Consider the following 25,564-nt stretch of genomic DNA (forward strand, 5'->3'; position numbering starts at 1 on the left):
TTCGAGGATTGTTGCTACCTTTGTTTTCCTTGGGGCGTAGCCGTTGATTAGTATCAGATCTACTTTTTGTCAGACAGTGTTCACACCACTGATGGTGATTACTTGGGCCATTTTGCTATTGCTGTAAGCTCAGTGGTTGCCAAATGGACTGCATGCTTGATAAAGGTGGACAATCCACCTGAAGGCCAACCAAAAATACTTGGGCGAGTGGCTGGCTGGAAGATCTAGTAGTAACCTAGCAGGTGAGATGGAGCACATTCTTCATGCAGATGATGTTGTTAGAGTATAAGTAGAACATTACCTCGCTGGATCTGCTGATGCTCCTGAGGTCTGCCACATTCCATGATGCGATTGACAGGGATTTAGATGAGCACGAGTAGTGCTCTACACTCCACTTAGTGCTAGGACGAATACCTTGGTTCTACCCGGTCCCTCTGCTTGCTTTGTGGGAATGATTGTGTGACTGTGTGGACCTCTCTTCTTACTCCCCCCACTGGAGCCTCTTAAGACGGTTTTCGGCTTATGTCCAGGGACAGTGTTTAGAGCAATGAACGGGTATTTGTCAAGTGAGGGGGATATGTAGTTCAATGCCCCAGTCTACAAAGGATTCTCTGGCGTCCCAAACTGCAGCCCTCTGTGCTGCACTTTTCCAGGTTGTTTTTGTAACCTCTTTGCTTGCGTTTGAGAAGGGTGGCTCAAACCTGACCTAGTCCATGTCTTCCGAGGTGATGTGCCTAAGAGCTGGCACTTGAGAAAAAAAGAACAATAAATTCCTTCTGTTTAAAATGTCTATAAGATCTTTTGAGGTGTAGTGAGGGATGAACATAAGATGCAGGGAGTCCTGCTCTACTGGATCTGATGTGTCATGTCCAGCTGACAGCGGGCCCGGTCTGGCCCAGTGAGAGATTTCCCTGCCAGAAGGGGCGTGATGAGTTATATTTGCCACTAAATGAAGGGCTAGCTCTCTACCGCTCACATGGCTGGTGGTGCCTACTGACTCTGTGTGCTGTGGTTGTTGCGCACTCCTTGTGCCCATTTGCAGCTTGTGATGATTTTCCTGTATGCTATGTAGACTAATGTACTCCCTTGCACCCTCCTTGAAGGAGCAGGCTGTTGAGATCCTTACTGGGGTAGTTTTTGGACAGGCCCTTAGATCTTGGGTTCTGTAATCCACAGAGGCTTTCTGAGCCCCCAGGCTACCTGGTATTACAACTAGGCCGCTTTTTCTGTTGTCTGATGGTGGACTAGGCCCAGTGTCTTCTGCTGCATCTTCATCCCTAGGAGACACCATCCTTGTCACTGCTATATGTTCTTGTGGTTGAGACGGTAGTGATGACCAGGGTGTGTCAAGTGTTGGTATTTGTGCTTTAGATGTGCTTCCCCTTTCCTCTGTAGGGAGGCTGGCAACTGTTCTGCCGCTTGATCCTTTTGTGGGCCGTTTTGTGTTCTGCATGCCTGAAAGATTGGGAACAGCTTAGCTCTGCCACTAACTTCTGATTCTTCGGGGGGGTATTTATTTTGAGCCTTTTAGCCAATCTCTTTCGGCATCTGTGTTCCGGGGCTTACTTTTTTAGTTTCTTTCTCGCTCTTTTTGTAAGAACAGTAGTTGAAACTTGAGTGGGCTTTGTGGGAGAGTTGCATGATTGTGTTGTGTCACCGTGGTTGGTGGTGACAACTTCAACACTTAAATCCAGTTTTCTGCACTTGCTGTACTTTGAGTCCCTGCTTGGGGAGGGGGGTGTCTGAGGTTCAGCTGTCTATCCCAGAAGATTCTTGTGATGAGCTGCCATTGATATAGCTGTATTCTGATCTTGGCCTTGAGCTGGTTGGCACCTTTTGGGGGGAGTATTTGTCACTGTAGTTTTGTCTCTTCTTGTTGTCACCTTGACTACTCCGACTAGCTCGCTCGGAATGTTAGGCAGAAAGCATAGCTTGTAGATGATTAGGGAGCAAGAGCATTGAGCTTCCTTCTTTGTAGTGGCGAGGTCGCTCTCCATGTGTATTACTTTAGCTCTAATTTGAGTAGATGTGTGGCCAAAGACTGAAACAAGTCAAGTTGCAGCTCCATCTTGTTTGACTGACAGAGAAGAGCCCTTGCCATGTTTCCTGCAAGGCTCTGATAGCCAACAGCTCTTGTGCATTTGTGGTGCACCCTGGAGTTGGTCCAGGAGTTGGTCCGCCCCATCCTCTCCTGAGTGCATCTTTGCTGTTGTAGTGAGGCTGAGTGTTCTGTTAATCTGCTCTGTCTAGGTTGTTGAGGAACTGCTTGAACAGTGCTCAAGCTCCTGATCTGTGAGACTCGACCTTCCCTGGTTGGTGGGCAAGGTTTTTGTTTCTTCCCCCGGTATATAAGATATCTCTAAGGAGTTAGATACCGCTACTAACTTCCCTTGTACCGGAGACCACTCAAGTTTGCGGACTACTTGGGCAATGGTCGTTAACTTGTGCATTTGGTGGGAGAGGAGCCAAAATGGCGGCCGTGTCGGACGTCTAATCCGTGAGCTCTGACTTGGGCTCACAGTAAATATCCTGACGAGTGCTCCCAGAGCAGGATTCGGCGCCTAAAAATACATCAACTGAGCCCGGGAAGCCGCCGTGCTGCTGTGGAACCAAGCAGCACGACGAGAAGAGAAGGGACGGCCGGAGCCGAGAGAGGGCCCTGCGGAAGCCTGGGACCGTGGCATAACGCGATCCCGGGCGGCCACGGCGGCTCGAACGGCACTGGATTGCTCGCTGGCCTGGCCAGAGGACAGCGACATGAGGTGAGAGGGGTCTCCTCCCCCCCTGCATCGTGCAGCGGCGGCTGCCACGTTTCAGTTGGCTTTCCCCCATCGGGCGGGGCGCCCTCGCGGCCGGAACAGTGTTGCAGGGGAGAGTGTGCGCCTCGGCCGGACGCCGGGCACTGCTCCCCTGCGTGGGCCTGCTGCCCAGAGAAACAGACCGAGGCAGGAGGAACGTTGGAACAGCGGCGGTGCAATTGCGGTGCAGACGGAAGCAAGCCGCGCCGATCCAGTGGGCTCTCACCTGGGCCCGGCGGTGATACTCATGTGATAGAGGGGCAACTCATTATACACTGCCCAATATTGATCTCCTCATCCCCCGCGGAGCAAGGACAACAGCATCATCGGAACAGTGATGGGGATGGTTTGGCGGGAGTGATTGGAGCTCTCTCCCCCCGCCATCCTTTATCTTTTATTCCTGTCATCTGGCCCCCCACCCCGTCCCTGCTAGGGACAGAACTCGAACGCTAGATCAAGGCTTTGGGCGGGCCGGCTGGAGTGACTTTGGTCACCCAGAACCTAGTTTCGCTGGCGGGGGCTGGTCACACTGGAAGAGGGAATACGCATCTGACTCAGGACACTCATCTACCAGTGGCAGTGTCTAACATCCATTCGCCCACGACCTGAGCCGTCGCGGACCGGCTCGTACAGGGTGAGACGCAAGTAGATCTGGCGGTGCCACGGCGAGGAACCACAGTCCGAGGGGTGGATACGCGTCAACAGTGAACTCTGACACCCAAGCAGCACATAATTATGCTGCTCCACACCATGTGTGCTGCCCAACAGAAACGCAACATGGCCAGGAAATCTAAATCTGCGAAAGTCCAAGAACGTAGTACGCCTGGGCCGGCACTGAAGGTTCAACAGCTAATACTAACCTTACAGTCGCTGGAAAACACACTACAAGCCCATTCTACACAATTTGAAAAAGTACTGCAGGTGATCATGGACACTAAGGGCCTGATTCTGACTATGGCGGAGGGCGGAGGCCGTCCGCCATAGTCCCGGCGCCAAATGACCGCACCGCGGTCAAAAGACCGCGGCGGCCATTCAGACATTTCCTCTGGGCCGGCGGGCGCTCTCCAAAAGAGCGCCCGCCGGCCCAGAGGAAATGCCCCTGCAACGAGGACGCCGGCTCAGAATTGAGCCGGCGTAGTTGCAGGGGTGCGACGGGTGCAGTTGCACCCGTCGCGTATTTCAGTGTCTGCAAAGCAGACACTGAAATACTTTGCGGGGCCCTCTTACGGGGGCCCCTGCCGTGCCCATGCCATTGGCATGGGCACGGCAGGGGCCCCCAGGGGCCCCGCGGCACCCCCTACCGCCATCCTGTTCCTGGCGGGCGAACCGCCAGGAACAGGATGGCGGTAGGGGGTGTCAGAATCCCCCATGGCGGCGCAGCAAGCTGCGCCGCCATGGGGGATTCTAAGGGCAGCGGTAAACCGGCGGGAGACCGCCGGTTTGCCTCTTCTGACCGCGGCCGAACCGCCGCGGTCAGAATGCCCTGCGGGGCACCGCCGGCCTGTCGGCGGTGCTCCCGCAGACCGCCGGGGTCAGAATGACCCCCTAAATCCTCCCTGGAACTTAGAATAGACACAGTATCACAAGATTTGAACCTACTTAGGGTGGACCACCACAATCAGGCAGAGAGAGTAAAGTCTACTGAAGATGTGTTAAACGTGATGAACCCTACGGTCTCGGATAATCAAAAACAAATTCAACGACTGGGCACGGAGGTGAAGATCCTATGGTGACGCGCCGAAGAAGCAGAAAGCAGATCCCGGTGCAATAATGTACGCTTCCAAGGGTTCCCTGAGAAAAAAGCAGAACAGAGTACGGAAATATTCTTATAGCAATGGCTAATCAAAGAAGTGCTAAATGGGTCCCCATCGAAGTTCTTCTCTGTGGAAAGGGCACATAGAGTCCCAGGGAGGCCGCCGGCCCCGGGCCAACCACCTAGACCACTGATAGCAAGATTCTTAAACTACAGCAATTCCGTAGTAAAGGCCCATTCCACCACGAAGACTCAGTTGTTAATGCTTACCCAGACTTTACCCAAGAGGTACAGAAACAACGTAACTCTTATGCAAAAATCAAGCAACGCCTCCGCAAGCACAATATTAAATATGCCCTACTGTTCCCTGCGAAACTGACAGTAATATCAGAAGATCGCACCCACATATTCACCTCTCTTGAAGATGCTTGGACGTGGCTGCATGCCAAAGGCTTTGCACAACCTAAAGAGGGGACGAACGAGGGAGAGGAATGGCTTACTTCTCCATCGCGAAGGCACACCAAGAAACGTTCCAAGGGACAACCCACGGAAAAACAGGCAGCAGAAGAAAGGGCAAAAGCACTGAAAGAAACTCCCCTGCACACGCAAAATTCCTTTGAGGGACTCCGAGCGGTCCCTACGGCCAACTCGGACTCCGACTCGGTTAGCTCAGACTCCACGATAACAGAAGTGCTCAAGGGCCCGAAGCTCACCACCAGATCCGCGGATGTGCTGTGAATGTAAGCTGATAACCACTTCTCCATCCGAACTGTGCGACAAGCTGAAGAGTGGTATTGGAGGTAGATGCGGGAATCAACCTGGAAGACGCCGTTGTCACCTACGAGTATCTTTTGAACAATTCATTCCTTTTTACAGTGAATATTGACTAACGTCGGTGCGCTTGCAGTCGGGGGGGGCAACACTCTGGGAGCACCCATACAAATACGCAGACTAAGGGGGTCATAACAACCCTGGCGGACGGTGTTAAAGCGGCGGTAAGACCCCCAACAGGCTGGCGGTCTTTTTTTCAGTATTATGACCATGGCGGTTACCGCCATGGCCATCCGCCGCTTTCCCGTTCCGCCCGCCAGGGCGGACACGACCTCTGGGCTGGAGACCTGGGTCTCCAGCCCGGCGGCTGTGACAATCCTGCCGCCGGTATTGTGACTCGGCTTACCGCCGTGGATTTCCAGCGGTAGGACCCGACATGAAATCCATGGCGGTAAGCACTATCAGTGCCAGGGAATTCCTTCCCTGGTACTGATAGGGGTCTCCCCCACCCCGACTCCCTCCCCTACACCCCCCACCACCCCTGCCACCCCCCAAAGGTGGCAGGGCCCCCCTCCCCACACCGACCCCCAACATACCATTACTGACACACACCCGACACGCACGCAGGCACCACCAACACACATACACGCACACACACCGTCATACATGCCAACATCCACACACACACTCAGACATGTACACCCACATTCACACATTCACGCACACATCCATACAGACATACATACAGACATACATACAGACATACACGCACACATTTCCGAAACACGCATCACCCCCGCAAGCATACACGCACTCACACACCCCCCCTACATACACAGAAGCACACCCCCATGCACCCACACAACACACAACACCCCCCACCCTCCCTCCTCTAACGGATGATCGACTTACCTGTTCCGTCGATCCTCCGGGAGGGTACGGGAGCCATGGGGGCAGCTCCGCCAACACCACACCGCCAACAGAATACCGCCGCGCAGAATCACATAACGTGATTAGCTCGGCAGTGTTCCGTTGGCGTGGCGGTGGAGGTGGAGCAACCTCCACTTCCCCACCGCCCGCATGTATGGCTGTTGGCGGCTCTCCATCAGAAAAACGACGGAGGGCAGCCAACGGTCATAATACGGCGCGCGGCAAACCACCACTACTGGCGGTCTTCCGCACGGCGGTCCCTCGGCGGTCTTCTTAAAAGACCGCCGAAGTTGTAATGACCACCTAAGTCTGCAGAAGGATGTGAGCCCCGTATAAGAGCCACATCCGGTTGCCAAAATGGCTCCCCTTTAGGTATCCGCATGGATACAGGTTCTCTTAAGTAGTAGTGTGTTGAGTAGTTTAGTACGAGTTTATAGTTGTGTGAGGGAACCAGTTTGGGCGGGAGGTGGGGGAAAACAGTTAAGTTGTATACAATAGGTCAACTCAGAACACAGAGAACACTGCTGCGGTTGTTAGCCCTAATTTTATATTTGGGGGGGAAGAGGGAGGTGCGGGTGGACATCGCAGCCTGGAGTAGGTCACATACAGGTAGATTATACAACGCTACGTGGCTCAGAACGCAAACCTTAACACACATCGATATGAAATAGTCACATGGAATGTGAGAGGACTGGGTGCACCAAGTAAAAGAGCTCGGGTATATACACCCCTCAGACGCCAGGGGGTACATATCGCTATCCTACAAGAAACACACCTACTAGAGTATGATTTACAGGAAATTTGCGGGAAATGGGGTGGACAGTTAATAGGCACAACATACTCAGCCTTCGCTAGGGGAGTATTGATATGGATAGCAGGTGGTGTCCCATTTGTCCAAACCTTGCACAGGATAGATCAGAGAGGCAGATATGTGGTAATGGAGGGGCAATTAGACGGGAGACAAGTATTGTTAATTAGGATCTATGCCCCCAACAGTGCGATAGCGGAATTACTGGGCACACTTAACCCAGCATTATTGGTAAACCCTGCAGCCCCGGCCATCTGGGGAGGCGACTTCAACAGCACACCGAACGCAGTGTTAGACAGATCAAACACCCCCCGAAAGGATCAATAAATAGGAACGCCAAGTGCCCCTTGCTGACATGGGCGGGTGATATGAGACTCTATGACATATGGCGTATGAAACATCCCCAACAGAGGGAATATTCATTCTACTCAATACCTCATAAAGTGCACACTAGAATAGATATAATATGGGGGACCCTGGACATATGCACACTGACCAATGGGACAGAATATCCGGCCAAGACATTGTCGCTTAGATTAACACTAAATTTGGGTAGGAGGTGCTCAGTAATCCCTACCTGGCGATTACAAGTGGAAGCTCTCCAGGATCAGGCATTCGCAGAAGGACTGAACACAACACTGAGACAGTACTGGGAAATTAATAAAGACTCCACAGATACAAGAGAAGTAGAGTGGGAGGCACACAAGGTGGTAGTCAGAGGACATTGTATCTCGTCCACATGGGGAGTGAGACGCGCCCTTCACGAGGAGATTAGCAAACTGGAAAAGAAACTGAGAATAATGGAAATTGCAGTAGCACGAAATGAGACACCCTACACAGTGCTCAAAGAGGCGTGCACTAAATATAATGATGCAGATTCCCGTCTCCGTAGACATGACCACAAATATCATCTAATGCGCTTACAAACGGAGGGATATAGATCGGGCAGGCTACTGGCATGTCTCCTCCGCGAGAACCATCAGCAGTCTCCTATAGGGACCATAGGGTTAGCTGAAGGCAAAAATGGCCACCACACAAGAAGAGATTAATGGGGCATTTAGGAAATACTACGCAAACCACTATATCAAACACACAGTATGCATATCTGAACAACTTGAATCCTTTCTTGCAGGGTCACCCTTGGCACAACTGTCGCAGCCAGACAGGGAGAGGCTGGAGACCCCTCGGGAAATGGAGGAACTGGACTTAGCTCTAGCACAGATGCCCAGGAACAAAGTGCCAGGTATAGACTGCCTCCCATTAGAGTACAATTCCACGTATTCGAAACACTTAAAGCCTCACCTTCTGAAAGTGTTCGATGAGGCATGAAGCCGCAAGATACTGCCTCCTACAATGAGAGAGGCAATGATAGTGGTTCTTCCTAAGCAAGATCGTGACCCCACAGACGTCAAATCCTATAGACCACTCTCACTTCTAAATCTCAATTGTAAAATCCTAGGTAAAATATTGGCTAATAGGATAGCTCCCATTATGCACACTCTGATACATGACGACCAAAACAGATTTATCTCAAAACGCAATACTTTTCTAAACATCTGCAGATTGCTGAGTGTAATGGGAGACACCCCCCCCCGGATGCATTTGATGAAATGGTACTTTCATTAGATATCGAGAAGGCATGCGATACACTAGGATGGGACTTTTTATTTGCCACTATGCGTGGTATGGGAATCGGCCCTAACTACATACATTGGGTACAGACACTGTACGCCAACCCACAAGCTAGGGTGAAAACAGGGGGGGTTGTTTCTTATAGCTTCCCGGTCACCAGAGACACCAGGCAGGGATGCCCCCTGTCTCCCTTGTTGTTTGCCATAGCGATGGAACCATTAGCGACTAGAATACGTGCCATGGAAGCCAGATGGGGAATACTCAGAAGTGGGCTGCACCACATTATATCATTATATGCAGATGACGCCTTAATATATGTGCGGAAAGGTAGCGAGGTGATACCCTTAGTGATCTCACTCTTGACTGAATATGGTGAGATATCGGGTTTGGTGGTAAACTGGGAAAAATCGTGTGTGTTCCCACTAACTATATGGTCTCAGTCGAGAAAGGAAAAGGCCCCAGTAGGACACATGTAATGGTGTTTTGACACTATCAAATATCTGGGGGTCCACATATATCATAGAACTGAGGATCTTAGACATGGAAACCTGGGGAGAGCACTGGTCTCTATGAAGGGATCGCTGCGTAAACTGCCACTTTCACCTCTGGGCAGAGTGGCGGTGGCAAACATGCTGTTACTGCCCCGGCTGTTGTATTACTTTGCGCCATTGCCACTCAGAGTCCCCAAGAGCTTTTTCCGAGACCTGAACGCGATCCTATTGCAGATAATATGGGGAGGGGCAGAGCGAGCGTTGCACTTAGCACACTGCAGCGCCCAGTAAGCGCGGGTGGTCTGGGCGCTTCTAACTTCAAACTCTATTACGCCGCCGCACAGTTACAGTGGATACTGCATTGGATACACAGACCCATATTGGCGGAATCTGCTTGGATGTTGGTGCAACTGCACGGAGAACCTCTGATCTCATGGCTAACAAATGAAATACCGAAAGGGGCGTCTAACAATCCGCTAATGCTAGTGGCACACTCATGTTGGAAGTGATTTTTACAAAAAGATCACGGAGCGCTCCCTTATTCGCCGCTCATCCCACTGGGACTAATTCCTGGATGGGCCAACGTGGCTAGGACGCACTCGCTCACGACCTGGACGGAGGCTGGCATAATGACGATAGGTGACTGCTTTGAAGAGGGTAAACTGATGATATTTGAATCCATACAAGCCCTCACAGCAGTGAATCCAGGACAATTCATAGCATACTATGCCATATGTCACTTAATTAAAAAGGCATGGGAGGCCAGAGACCAAGAATGCCTTTAAATGATTTGTGTTTAGATGAACATGCTTATTAAGCATGCGGCCACAAGCACACATCTTCAATGAATTTTGATGTAGTATAGCCAGTGTAGTGTGTCAACAGATATGCAGTGTGCAAAATTGTTGTTTTGAACTTTCAGGTACTTTAATATTCTTTACATCATTAAAAAGTATTTTTCAGCTCTTTAACATTCTTGGTGAAAAATATTGTATGCCTTTATTATATATCTTGCAGAAACATGTTTATGTGTCGCTGCCTGCTGGGTGAGTAGCGTACAGTACACAGGATCTAATTCCTGAGCCATATTGTTGAGCTGTTTCTTTGCTGTGGAAAGTGGAAGAAAGAGCTTGTGAACTATGCTGCAGTAGGTGGACCAAAGTTGGAAGCAAACACACAGTGTTGTCTTTTATTGGTGCAGTAGGACAGCAAGTGGTAGAACATCTTCCGAAGTTGGGAAAACAGTAGACATTAGGATTGAATGTTATTGCGATATGTGTTAGAAATTGGGGTGCTCAGTTAGAAGGTCTCTGAGCTACCGGTGCTTCACTTTTTCTAAAAGGCCACGCAAAGCCACATAGAACTTTTTTAGAACATTACCACTGCATCAAGTTAGCACAGAGCAAGAGAGAGACAGTGGACGAATATGTAACCACCCCATGAAAACTAGCTGCAAGTTGTGAATTTGAAAACTTGACAGATGAGAGAGCCAGGGAACAGTTTTTTCTTTGAATTGCAGCATCAAGAATATCAGAGAGGAACTCTGGATAAAGGGCAAGTGAAGTGAGCTTTTAACAGTAGCCAAACTATTGTAACACATCACAGTGAGTATAGAATAGATAAAGAAAGACAATGTGGATAAAACAGATACCAATACAATCAATGAAAAGAAGTCACAAGTAGTGCTGAATTGTGAAAACAGATTTAAAGCTTTCAATTGTGATGTATGTGAATTAATGGAAAATAAAAACCAAGAAGCCATATTGGAGGACACCAAATCATGGAAAAACAATTTTAAGGAAAGACACCTTAAAAAACATAAAGGAAACATTTTAAAATAAACATAATTTTAAGGAAAAATCCAAATGCCATTACATTTTGGTGAAGTGTAGGGCCAGTGAGGGTTTTTTGGATTCGTAGATGGGTGATGTTTATGGGTTATGAGGGATTTTTAGGGGACAGAGATGGGTGGAGTTTAGAGGTGGTGAGGGTTTCTTAGCAATAAGGAATGGGTGAAGTTTAGGGTGGTGAGGGGTTTTTAGGAATCAGGGATGGATGAAGTTTAAGGTAGTGAGGGTTTTTTAATGCATACAAATGAGTTTAGTTTAGGAGTGGTGAGAGGTTTTAGGGTTCAGGAATGGTTGGCGTTTAAGGGTAGGAGTGGTTTAGGGCTTCAGGGAAGGTGAAGTTTAGGGGCCAAAGTAGATTTAGTGTAGGTGGAGAAAGTAGATTTTAGGGTTCTGATATGTGTAGAGTTTAGAGGTTGAAAGGACTTTTAGAGTTCAGGGATGTGTGGAGTTTATGGGTCAGGAATGGTTGTAGTTTAGGCATGGTGAGAGGTTGTTAAGGGGGCAGGGTTGAACGGTGTTTAGGGCTTTTGAGGTGATCAAGGATGTATGGTGTTTAGGGCTTGTGAGGGATCTGCAAATTAAAAGCATTGGAAGTAATAGTTTGTCTAGTTTATGGGTCAGGAATGGTTGTAGTTTAGGCATGGTGAGAGGTTGTTAAGGGGGCAGGGTTGAACGGTGTTTAGGGCTTTTGAGGTGATCAAGGATGTATGGTGTTTAGGGCTTGTGAGGGATCTGCGAATTAAAAGAATTGGAAGTAATAGTTTGTCTATGTGCAAGATATAAATACAAAATAATATCCCTTGAAGTAAAACACTGAAAGAAATACCTCCAACTAAAATGTTGCAGAAAGTAAGTCCTGCAACCATTACATTTACACCTTACAAACTAAGCATCCAAACCTCATCAAAACATTCTATGAATTAGTTTCTACGAAAATTTCTATTAAATGTATTAGAGGAAATGGTTTCTCAGTAATGATATTCCATGAAATAATTTTCTATTAAATCACATACAACCCTTCCATTGTTTTATGCTGTGCCACTCAGCTTGCTACAAAGATTGTCCTGTTCGGAAGGCCCCAGTCATGGGAAAAAGGTAGACTATAAAAAGTGTTTCAGGAGCAGTGTCCCATTGAAGAAGACTAACGGGCATATTTATAATGCCCTAGCGCCAATGTGACCAATGAAGCCGCAATCCCTGCACCGTATTTACATAGTGCATGTATTGCGCCACTCGGTAACCCTTTGCGCTACATTATGCCTGCGCCAGGCATAATGTATGCTAAGGGGGCGTTCCCCTGAGAGGAAGCAGATGATCTGAAGGATTGGGTGTGCGTCCATGATGAGAACTTGATCAATGTTTGATTCTTGTTTCCATTTGACTATAATTTAGCATATACTTTTCTTTCAGCATTATAGAAGAAAGAATGTGTTACTGAAAATAGAAGTAATACTAGGAAGGTAGTGGGGGCAACCAATTAAGATGAAGGTTTGTTTCCGAGCAATGGTAGAATATGAAAGCAGAATCACAGAGGCTAAAGTTTACCTGTCAGAAAAGAGGAACGTTTTGAAGTGGCTGCAGCAAAAAGTGTTGGGAGTGGTTTTAGATCTCACAATTGAGCCACAAGTACAAGTAAGACAATTGGGTGCAGAGACAATATTTGATAAGGAATATCCCCAAAAATTTAGATCAGAATTTGGTTCCTTGAAAACATATGTTGATCAGATCAAGCTAAAGAAAGATGCAGTGTCTGTGGAGTATAGGGTGCGGGAATTACCACTGAGTATGTGTGAGCCTGTTGAGTCGGAGAAGGTATGCATGCTGGGGGGATTTGAACCAGTGGAGGCAACAGAATGAGTGTCCCCATTTATAGTGGAAAAGAATGCCAATGAGATATGTTGTCCTGTATATAGATCTAAGAGCACTTATGTAGGCTGTGATTGTAGACAAGTGTGCCCTTCATAACATCTCCTAAATGAGGGTAATACTGGTTGGTAGCTGAAGTGTTTGCAATGTCAGCTTTTACATCGACATACCATTAGGTCTGATTGCATGAATATTCCAAATAACTTCTTTTAAAGCAGCTATGGGGGCTTACACATGTATAAGTATTTCATTTGGATTTGTCTCAGTGGCCTCTGGATTTCAGAATGTTATATCCTTCATGTTAATAGATGTTGAAGAAGAAGACTATTATTAAGATGATGTCTTGGTTTTTGGTAAGTACCCAAGAGGAGCCGGATGACAGGGTTAAAAGAGTGTTGAAAAGATTCAGGTATTATAGGCTTACACCAAGAGCACATTTCTTCAAGCATTTAATCTCATTATCAAGGGTGACGATAAAGAAAGAATGTGTGGCAGTGTCTGTAAAATTGGTGCAACTGAGGAGTAAAGAATAATTATGCTCACTATTGTGTATGGTTGAGTTTCTGAGATTAGTAAGGGTCTTGCAAAAGAAACTAATAAAATGAGGAGTATGCTTAAAAACAGTGTGGCATAAATTTGGACAAGTAACATGAAGAAGAATTTGCTTGACTAGAGCACCTACTCTTCAGGTCTTTTTTCCTTGCAGAGGAGAAATTGTGGTGACTATTTGTGAGTGCCAAGGAACTGAGAATGGTATTGCTGGATAACTCTGATGTTGGAGAGCTGACAACTGAGTTTGCCTCTAGAATGTTGCGAGGGCCAGACCTCAATGACTTTTTTACTAATTAAATATGAGATGCTGTCAGGTCACTGGGCAGAGATTTGGTATTTCCTATGGGGTAGAGTCTTTGAGATAAGAACAGATCACAAACTCATTAAGACAATATGTTCTAAGGAAGAGTTAAAAATATGTTTTGGTAGGATTTGAAGATGAGCAATTGATCTAGAAGAACATACTTTTGAAAATTGGGAAAAGCACTGTTAATAAACCTTGTACCATTTTGTATCCAACAGAGTTGTGTGAAAGTTTCATAAAGCTTTAAATGAGGAAATACAACTTGCTAGAGGGTGGTAAAGGAATAAGCACGTGAAAAGTAATTTGACTGAATCTAGAATGTCTCCGAACTAGGCTACAAGTAATATTTTTGGGTTGTTTCAGGGAAGAAAATCTTATTCCAAGTTGGTTACAGGATGAATGAAATAGGGAAACAGTTGGGTGTTGGTGGACATCACAGATGAATGGAGGAAAAGGGAAGTGTGTTTGTAGAAGAAAAGGAAGATCTGTCATCACTTTTTTGTGATCACTACCTTCTCAAACTCGATGAATCTGGAAGTTTCCAGTTCAGCTGTGGCACTGCAACAGTAGCATTGAGGGGAAAGACCACAGGTGTGCATGCCCGACCTTATCAGTCTCACAGCAACATTGGGCACCATAAACCATTAGGTGCATAATGCTCTCTTGGTCATCATCCTTACCCAATTTTTAGGCAATTCAGTATCTAACCTTATTTGGCATCTACATTAAGCTATGGGGGGCAAAGAGTGTTATCACAGCGTCATCCCTGGGCCTTACCTCAGTTAACACATTAACAATTGAATGTTCCAATGGAGATTTTGTTTAAACTAAGTTTAAAGTAAGAGTTAACCTAATGACAAGTGCACACTATGGGGGTCATTCCGACCCTGGCGGTCCAAGACCGCCAGGGCCGGGGGCAACGGAAGCACCGCCAACAGGCTGGCGGTGCTTCATTGCCCATTCTGACCGTGGCGTTAAAGCCGCGGTCAGAAAAGGGAATCCGGCGGTTTCCCACCGGATTTCCCCTGCTTGGGCAGAACCTCCATGGCGGTGCTGGAGATTCCGACCCCCTTCCCGCCATCCTGTTCCTGCCGGTTTTTACCGCCAGGAACAGGATGGCGGGAACGGGTGTCGTGGGGCCCACTGGCATGGGCAGTGCAGGGGCCCCCTAACAGGGCCCCAGAAAGATTTTCACTGTCTGCTTAGCAGACAGTGAAAATCGCGACGGGTGCAACTGCACCCGTCGCACCCGTGCAACACCGCCGGCTCCATTCGGAGCCGGCTTCTGGGTTGCAGGGCCTTTCCCGCTGGGCCGGCGGGTGCTCCCTTGGCGGGCGCCCGCCGGCCCAGCGGGAAAGCCAGAATGGCCTCCGTGGTCTTTTTACCGCAGAGCGGCCAAATGGTGGTGACCGCATGGCGGGTGGCGACCGCCGCCCGCCGCAGTCAGAATGATCGCCTATATGTGCAAGATTTGATGTATAGGAGGAGCTTTAAATAACTACTTCTAGTACACTGATTACAAACATATATATATCATTTTATTTCATTTATATGGACAATGATAAAATGGCTGCACCCAAAACACAATAGCAATACAAAACTGAGAAAGGAGAATATTCAAACATTGTCGGACCCTGAAGTACATCTCCTGCAAGCAAGGATGAAAAAAATGATTTATATAAAGTTCTCCAAGTGACACAAAAATGTTGTGGCCCGGTTCAAATATGTTTAAGACTCATCATCAGCACTCACATGCAAGCCCAAATAAATTTGTTTATGTGCTTGAAGACATACATTGAAAAATATAAAGATTTACATATTGCATTGACCCTCAACCCTATCTTGATGCAGAGAGATTATTAGTGCAATATGTTCATATAAATAAAAGACACAAAAAAGACATTAACCAGTGACTATTCAAATTCATTACATTTCTATTCCAATAAAAAATATTTTTTTAGTTCTTATGCAGAAAAAAGAAACATATTCAATATAGCCCTCTACAACAATTTTGAAGTTGAATTCAACATTATAATCCACATTTTTTGTAATTGTAGGACGGCAAGCTTACTCTAAATATATTCAACCAAGAATGTGCAGACCATTATCAATTTGTAGGAAGTACCAGCTAATCTATAATAAGCTATGAGAATAACTGGTGACCTTACCAAGGGGGATACAGTTAGTTGAACTGTAAAGTTGGCTCAAATACAGATTGCTGTATTAAATGATATTTGCAGCGCTCACATAGGTGTCACAGTGTTGCCTGTGATGAGTACCCTTCTCCTAAAAAAATACCTTTATGCCATAATAGTCAGGTTTGCCTCCCAGTTCTTTTGAGATTCCTCAAAAACTAAAATCCTTCCCATCTCCCCACAGTGTCCTAATTAGTGTAGAACTGTTGGATATTAAACCATGATTGTCGCTACAGCCCACTCTTTGAGCTGCATTTTTGAGTCTCCTTTCAAACAAAACTGATGATTCTTGAAACCTTCAAAGGCATTGATTACTTCAGCTCAAGTTGTTTATTCCTTGTTCCTATTTTCATTAATGTGGCAAGCTCTACTTATTTGCAGCCTGATGGTAGATTACACACTTTATGGGCCTTTCAGCAAACACAGCCACCCCTTGAGCATTATGTTTCTAGCAGGCACATTGTTGTTGCTGGTAGCTTAAAACCTTAATCACATAACTAATATTCTGTTCTTTATTCACTGCATTCACTTTTTGTTTCAGCCCAAATGTAAGTTTTCCTGTGTTACAATAGATGCATTTACCATGGAGAAACCTTTTTTCCTTATAAATCTTTTTTTTCCTTGGTTAAACTTTCAGTTTCACTGCCTCCTTTAGACGTGGCAGTAAAACTGCTGCCATTGAAAATCTACTACCTGGCAGCCCATCTGCCACAGGACAAGTGGGATGAGATGCAAGCATTTTATTGGGCAAGCCTTCTGGCATACATTGTCACCATCAGAATCCTTCTAATGAGGTTCATTTCTCTTAAGGACTAATAAATGCTAATAACCACTGTGACGTGGTGAGCCGTCAGCAGGCATTCCACTTTTCAGTATTCTGCTCCAGCAATATCTGAATAAGAACTTCCACCAATCTATCCCTGCCACATGGAGATCCTTTATTATGGAGAATAAGGGCCTTATTCAGATATTAACAGAAGGTTTACTCTGTCACCTTGGTGACAGGTATTCCATCTGCCAAAATGTAAATCCCATTAAATCCGAAGGGATTCAGGCTTGGGCAGACGGGATATTCCTCACCACTGTGACAGAGTAATCCATCCTATCTAAACCGGGCCCTAAATTCCCTACCTGGATGGCTGACCTAGGGCCTCTGACGAGTGGGCGAGTTTGCGGGCTGCCTGCTGAACAGTAAATAGGGGCCAAAGTATTGCTTTATACTGGTATTCATATATTTGGGTTTGTGCCATTACTCTTGTGATGTATGTAATGTTGAGCAGCATGCCTGCTATGATGTTTAAAAAATTAAAGATACATTTGCTCTTCTTCATTTCTTAAAATGTGAACAATAAGAACATTAAACAATTCTTTGGGGTGACATTTTCAATTCAGTGTTTGTTATATTGAAAAAAGCCTAGGTGATGGGTTAGAATGGCAAGACTAAAGCCCCCAGAAGAGGTTGGGGTAGATTCCTGTTTGTTAATTGTTAAGGAGATAACATCATATAGCTACGATTCTAACCTCAGAGGTTGGGATCTTTGAAGCTGTCAGGTGGAAAGGAGGATCATCTTGGATGTCATACAATCAATGTGGATGTTAATTTACAACTACTTCTTATTATTACATGGGTAGTCTAAATGAAGTGTAGCGTCCTCAAAACAGTGTTCCCACGTGTGGCATTTTGGTTTTAAAATCTGCCCTTGCTTTAAAGTTTAAGAAACCATCTTAGATCACAGAGTTTTAAAGCATATTTCAAGTAAACATAGTCCTGGAAAATATGCCCTGTTATATCTGCTGCTCCTAAGTCATAGGTACCTATGTGTGCAATTGAATTTGTAATTAAAGTTGTGTATTCGTGCAGCACAAACCTAACTGTGAGCAACAAACCTCTGAACAGTAGGTTAACCTCCTGTAATCTAGCTCCCCTTTACCAGTAAATGTTGATCACTAGCCACTGCTACCCATAACCAAGAGCACACTATGGGCCAGGTTTACAAGGCCCTAGTGCCACCGGAGCATCACGTTTTGCGATGCTCCGGATGCACTAACCTCTTCTCCATATTTACGAGGAGGTGTAACGCCACTTTTTGTGACTTTTTGACTCCTTCAGTTTTCTGCATCAGCGGGCCGTGCAATGGGTGCTGCTGTGGGTGTTCCACCGCAACACCCATTGCTTTTGGCGTTGCCCATATTTACAAGAAGTGGTAAACTGAGGCTGCGCCAAAAACTAACCGGTGGCGTTAGCATGGCACAACTGGGAGGAATACTTTTATTCCTCCTCAATTTTTGTGATTTTTATGTATAGAAGTATCCAGTTCAATGACAAAACTAAACAAAATCTAATTATAGAAAACATCAAAAGGCCAGGAGTCAATTGTTGAAGTGGGTAATGGAAAGTCTCTCATTCTGAATAAAACAGTTCTTCCTCCAGCACAAGAAGTGATAAGAACTACTATTGTGAAGAAATAGAGCTCAACAAAGTGTAGCACTACATGATCCTGATTGATCTCAGTAGATGCAGACATGTGCAGCAAGAAAAATATCTCTTCCATTGACAAAAGACTGTGCTTTATGTACGGATCTTGAATTTGGGCTACCTAGCTTCCTTTACACAGTATATAGATATAAGAAATTAGGAAGGGCATCACTTTAAGGTGTTGGCGATCGCCAAATATTCCTCTCCTATTGCTATTCCTAGTTAGCCAATATAGCTCACTCAAGCAAATAACCAGAAGGTGTGGTTCTTGTTGACTCTGCCTTCTTTGATGCTCTATTTTATTGTTGCAGGGTGTCCTGTTATTCACGTCAATTATCACTTTGCAGGCAATTACCATTTAGTATTACTTAGTTGACCCTGTGCATGTGCAACGTAATTGAAAATTAAGCCAACCTTGATCTTTTTCACTGCAGATCAGCTATGGATCAGTACTCTCCGCGCTAAGTGACAAGCTCCAGTTCCCATCTTTCCTCCGTACAGTGCCAAGCAGCTCCTTCCAGAATGTTGCCCTGGCAAGGATCATAGGTCACTTTGGCTGGACTTGGACAGGGATGATCATCTCTGATGATGACGTTGGATTACAAGGAGGGCTTGACACAAAATGGATTATAGAGGCAAATGGGGGCTGTGTGGCTTTTATGGAAAAGGTTCATATCAGCTACACCAGGGAGAAGCTTCTTCATGTGGTTCGAGTAGCACAATTGCATGGTGTCAAAGTGATTATTGTTCACAGTCCAGATGTCCATGTCAAGGGGATTATAGAGACTTTTGCTGCACAGAACGTTACAGATAAGGTGTTTGTCTTTTCTGCAACCTTTAAATTAACTCTTGGCCTCTTCAACGAGGACAGCTGGAAAATATTCAATGGCTCCTTAGGACTTGCCCCCCACAACACAGAGATGGAAAACTTTGAAGCATTTCTTACTCACCGTCATCCCTTAAGAGATTCCAATGATATTTTTATCAAACAGTTCTGGGAAAAAGTGTTTAGTTGCAAGTGGCCAGGATTTGAGGAGACCAACGTAATGACTACCATGGAGAATGGCTCTCGGTCAATATTCTGCTCAGTCAACCAAACTCTGGAAAAGAAGGATTCACGATTTTTTGAACTGTATGATCTGAGTTACACATACCACAGCTACCTTGCAGTGTACGCGTTGGCTCACTCTTTGAATGCTCTCATGACATGCAAAAATGGGCAAGGACCTTTCATTAAAGGAGCATGTGCTGACATCAATAACCTTCAACCCTGGCAGGTGAAAAAGTGGTAAACCCTTATGCTTCTTCAGATTGTACAGAACTTAAAATCTCAATTCAAAGGTTTAAATGGCATGACACACTTTTTTGGTCTGGTTTACAATTATTAGATAACAGAAAATGTTTTCTTTAGGGAAAGATAAATCATGATCTTGGGGAATTTCTTCAACATCCACATGGAGGAGTGGCTACTCCTGTAGATTTAGCACTTCCTTCTAAAGTCATTGACTATTCCGTCATCATCCTTTTCCAGATCAGGTCCCTAAGATGTAATAAATGTGTTTCCTATCACAACAGTAATGCTTGTGTTTGAGAGGGCTGTTTAGGGATTGGTGAAATGGAAGCCCCTCCATAAATCTGCAGCACACTTACCCCACTAATCTTGCAGGACTACTGCCTCATTTAGATGTGGGCAAACAGGAAGACAATTGATTTTATACAAAGGCCGGTAACCAGTGATTGACTTCCAGTCAGAGCTCCAACTGTCCCAACTTTGGTTATTCATTGGTGGTAGCTCACAGGCATAGGCTACTGCCCTGTACCACACGTGAAATTCACCCATTTTATGGAGGTATTTTGATGCAAATTTTCCCTAGCTAGGACCACCATCTGAGGCATGGTGGAGAATGGAAAGGAAAATGATGTATGCCCCCAGATTGCAGGGAGAAGTCTGTGTGCAGGTCACATCAGCCTGGGTCAAGGTTCACTTTGAAAGTTTTTGGAGCTTTATGTGTCCCAATAGCTTTGACCAGAAGGAGAAGCAGAGCCTCATGGAGAAGGTCATTCCATATAAGCCACAAAGACCAACTACTAGTCACACCTAGTCATGTGACCAAGACACAGGCTGAAGGAAACCCATGTTTAGAACAAGAAAATGGCAACTTTTTAAAAGTGGCATTTTTAGGATTATAACTTAAAATCTGATTTACCATTAAAGACAATTTTACGTTACAATTCTTAGATACCAAACACAATATTTTAACACGTTCCCAAACAAAAGTTATTACTTATTAAATGCAATAAGGTAACCCAGTATTATCCTATGGGAGCACAGGTAAAACCTGAACGTACATGTTCATCATTTTAAATACGCTGTACTCTGCCCTATGGGCTCTTTAGAACCTACCTTAGGGGTGACATATGTTTTAAAAAGAGGCTTTTAGGCCTGGCAAAAGGTTTACTTTGCAACGTCGAATTGCCAGTTTCAAACTGCACACAGAGGAATGCCTGAAAGATTTTTAAAAGGGCTACGTAAGTGAGAGGCACAATAAGTGCTGCAGGCCTACTAGTAGCATTTAATGTACAGGCCCTGGGTACACATAGCAACACTTTACTAGGGATTTACAAATAAATTAAATATGCCAATGAGTTGATGGCCAATTTTACCATTTTTAAATACGTGAGCACAAGCACTTTAGCACTGGTTAGCAGTGGTAAAGTGCACAGAGTCCTAATGCCAACAAAACCGATACTCAGAATACAGCTGTTAGAAAGTTTGGAGGATCACCTTGCAGAGAGGACCAAGTCCAACAGTCCTCGTTTTCACATTTACTGAATGTATCTCTGGAGTGTTTTGAAGATGCTGGTGTCTTCGCACATTTTAGAAATTATAGAAAGAACAACATTGGAACAATCAGCTCAATCCAAATGTGTGTGATCTTTGGGGTCAAATACAAATATGAGCCAGACTTAGAGGGTTGCTTTGAATCCAAGCTCAAACAGTTAATTGAGAAAAACTATTTATTTGGTGAGGTGCAACCAGGCTTTCAACCATGGCACAGATACAAGACAATGTTCTCTGTATCCTTTTCCAGGGGTGCTTGTACCTTCTTATCCTTCTTAAATTCTCAGCTGTCCACGACACAGTGAATTTCTTCACTCTCTGTAAAAACCTTATCGAAAGAAAAGGGCTGAATGGTACAGGCCTTCAATGGTTCTCCTCATACCTAGAACATCATACCCAATATATAACAAGCATTTGCAGATCGAGTAGGTATAGGAGGATTCAGTAGGTATAGTCTTTAATGGCTCCCGCAGAGCAATTAGCTTGCCAATGCTCTGGACATGCAAGATGGCCATCTTGGAATCAACATAACCATTCTTCATTATTAATTGAATATGGCAAAAAACACTTTTAAATGGTCTTGGAATACTTTATCTTTATCATTCTTAACCATTCCAAGATGACGACAGGTTGCTTTTAACAAAGTCATTGGTAAATCCAATTGGCCTGGTGTAATGATTAGTAATGCTTGTTCAATGATTGGGAAGTTTGTGTGCATGTTTGTGTAGATGTGGAAGTGTGTGAGCAAATGTAAGAAAGAATCAATGGATGAATGAATAGATGGAAGAATGGGTGGGTGAGTAGATGGACTTAGTGGTAAAATTGGTTTTAAAGAGAGTAAGTTGGTTAGTGCATTGAGGACCAAGTAAATGTTAGTATGAGAGAGCAAGGTCAGTGTGTGAGAGACCAGACAGCGTGCTCTCATAGTGTGAAGGACCATATTTTGGGGAAGAGAAAATGTATGCTGGGAAATGTGAGGCTGAAATTGAGCAATTGGGTTGTTGGTTGAGTGGGGTGTGATCCTTTTCTTAAAAAGCAGCCATAATCCTTGTCAGGATGAACCACAAACAGTCACTAAATTAACCTGTTCTTAACCTTCTGTTAACGTGGCACAAAAGCAGTCAAGCTTAACTTAGAGACAATGTGTATAGTGTTTATGCAGCATTTAAACAATACTGAAGTGAAAACATTATAATAATCCCACACCAACTAATAAAAATAGAGTCAATGTTAATTAATTATTTGACACCAAAATGACAAATATCCAATGAGTAGAACTGCAGACATCTAGATGGTTCGAGACCGTGACTAAGTTGAAAGAAATGGCCGACCACAGTGGAGTGTTGTTCAGATAGAATGAGTAGATTGGACCTGGTCTCCGCTTATGTTTGGATTTAGAAGACATTTTGCAGAAAAATGTCTGAGGAGCTAAAGTTCAGTGGGGCAAGGCAGCCATAGATGTCCAAGGAGGTAGCGTCATCATTGCTGAGCTGTTAGATGGGGTTGCGGTGAAAATGTATTTTTTCAGACTTTTTGGGAAGTTGAAAATCTCTAGAGGGAAGAAGCTGCAGGATGTAGAAAACTAGGGCTCCATGAGGCCAGACACTCCTTCTGTGAGAAGTCACTGGTCAGTAATTCCGGCTATGGAAAAGAACGTAGAGGGCGTTACCTCAAAGTCAGGCTGACCTGTGGCGCACGTTGGGCAAATCAGGAAGCAGTAAGGTCCCGGACTCCTTTAGATTCTCAGAGCATTTTTTAGCAGAAAATCCCACGTTTTGGATTTGTGCTATCTGGACGTCTTCCAAGGGTCCAGAAGTGCCACTTGGAGCGTCAATACATCCTCAGTCTGAGTCTAGATGAGGGTGCAAGATGGTTGCAGCCTTTTCTTTACCCTGGGGCTCTGATTAGGAGGTCAGTCAGCTAGTCCTTGGTATCACTTTGAATGTTTTGGGATCAAAGGAAAGAAGCTCACAGACAGCAGGGCAGTCCTCTGAGGGCACAGGACAGGGTGCAGCCACCAGGGCAAGCCTCTTGGTGCAGCAGGGTAGTCCCTTAAACTACACAGCAGGCCTCAGGTTTAGAAGTGAATTTAAAAGTGGGTATGACAGTCACATTTTTCACCTGTTGCCCATTCTGAAGTGAAAGAAATACTTGGAGTCCCCCCTTCCACAGACATGTCTGGAATTTCCTGCTTCCCTTCACTGGTCCAAGTCTGTATTGAGGTACAATAGGCTAGTGTGAAGTTCTTTGTGAGCGAGCTGAGGCAGTGTTGTTGAAGTGCAAGAAGCTATGAGCACAGCCCTGCTCCACCCATCCTGCCTCAGATGGACCATCCTGCCAACACCCAGTTTCTCTAGTGTGTGTCTGTCTGGGAGGAATACACAATGGCTACCTGACAACTACCCCTAGTGATGAGACCCAGAAAACAAGATGCAAGTACTAAATGGTTAGGACAAGACCATGGCAACCTTCTAAAAGTGGGATTTACTGAACTGTAATTTGAAATCTCACTGTACCATTAAAGAGAATGTGAAATTAGATTTTGCTAGAAGTCAAACATATTTTCAGCTGCTCCCAAACAAGTGTTATCACATGTTAATGTAATAAGGTAACCCAATCTTATCCTATGAGAAAGGAAGTTCTCACAGCAGTGAAAAATGTATTTGTGAGTTGTTCACTACCAAGTCATAAAAAAATGCAAAAGTACATGTCAAACTTTTTTAAATACAATGCACCCTGCCCTATGAGCTCTTCAGGGCCTCCCTTAAGGGCACTGGTGGCCGGTGTTAATATGCATAGACAGCGATGGTTTCCGATTCATAGAGGAGAAAAAGCACTCTGAGCAGTTCAAGGGCTGCAGGTTGCTCACTGTAAATCAACTTACACTGTGTTTATTTAATGAAAGGGATGGGAGAAGCCGTGGGTACTTCTGCACATGTGCTGGTAGAGTTATAAGTTTTCCTCAAGCTTCAAGCCAGTGGAGTGCCATCAGGACCGGCGTGCATAGCCTGTTTTACCAGCTCTGCATAAGTCTGACAATGGGCGCTATTTTTGTGGCCCAGGGTGAAGTTACCAGAACTTGCAAGTTAATAGCAAGTAAATACCTGGACTCTCTCAGGAGGACTTGGCGGCAGATGTTTGAACATGGGGGCAATATGGTACCTATGCTGGGCTGCATAACAGGAGTTTTGCCACAGCCCTACACTGAAGTTGCTATTATTTGGATTCATGCAAGTGCATACAGCGCTGACACAGTGATTTTCTCCCATTTGGCACCATCCTCTTCTGAGTCTGCCAGGGCTCTACTAATTTGACTCAGGCCTTGCCTGTGGACCTCTTTTAGGGTCTGCAACAACACGATTTTCACCACACTAATCTGCTTCTCTTCTCCCTGACTAGGTAACTTGGCTATTACTTTGGTAAGACCACTTTTGGCAGGATGTCAGACTGTGAACTATTTTATGCCACTAAATATGGCCCCTACGACTCTGATAAGCTATCAGAATACTACTTTCAAGATGGGCTAGTTTAGGCTCTAGAGCTGTCAGTGCAGCATTTGGTCAGTAAAGCATTAGCAGTAGCACTTCAACCATTCACAGGGCACTTGTAGCAATATGCTGATAGACATGAGTGGACCCAACCCTTAACTTCTGCAGCCATTCTGTCAGGGGGCAATAAACCCCAAAAAACAAAAGTCAAGACTCAAATGCCTTAATCAGCAGGCCCTAGCAACGCTGCCCCTAATGACCCGGTAAGAACTCTAAACAGAATGATCCTACCATTGACATGGATACTGACACTGACTCAACTCAATCAGCCACCAAAATCTAGAGGTCAGAAGGATGAGAGATCCAGAGAGCCTCTCCCTAATGCAGATGGTACTCTACTCATGCATAACATGCATAACCCACTAGCCTTCGACCAGGAACATATTGGGCACCCAAGGTCATCCGACTGTGTCCGTACTCCCACGATGGTAGATTACATGCCAGATTGGCCTGGCAAGGCAACCAGCACCCCAAACATGGACCTCAGACTGCTGACTTTCTTGAAGAAATGTGCAAAGGACCCCAAGAAGGGTTTGGATTGGGCAAGGCGAGTATGTTATTTGGCCCTCTCGCAAAGAGTCTAGAAATGGCCTTGGAAGCGAAAGAGACCAGGATAGAGATTGTCCCTGGGGTGTTAGCAGAATGGTCTCAACAAGCTGTGTGTTTTCTGAGAAATGCCAATTGTGCTACATCAATTGAACAAAGGAAATCAATGTTGGTCGGGCTAGATCACAAACTGGTTGATCTA

General features: G+C 45.5%; 1 protein-coding gene across 1 annotated transcript in view; it reads left to right on the forward strand.

The window, feature by feature from the left end:
- Nucleotides 1-25,564, forward strand: part of LOC138249016 (extracellular calcium-sensing receptor-like) — a 136,195-nt gene that overhangs the window by 99,423 nt on the left and 11,208 nt on the right. Inside the window, exon 3 of the mRNA XM_069203074.1 lies at nucleotides 18,861-19,703. Within this exon, the coding sequence (XP_069059175.1) occupies nucleotides 18,861-19,703 (843 nt within the window). The remainder of the gene's footprint in view (nucleotides 1-18,860; nucleotides 19,704-25,564) is intronic.

This window comes from Pleurodeles waltl, chromosome 8, assembly GCF_031143425.1.
Source record: "Pleurodeles waltl isolate 20211129_DDA chromosome 8, aPleWal1.hap1.20221129, whole genome shotgun sequence".
In the NCBI taxonomy this organism is placed as follows: Eukaryota; Metazoa; Chordata; class Amphibia; order Caudata; family Salamandridae; genus Pleurodeles; species Pleurodeles waltl.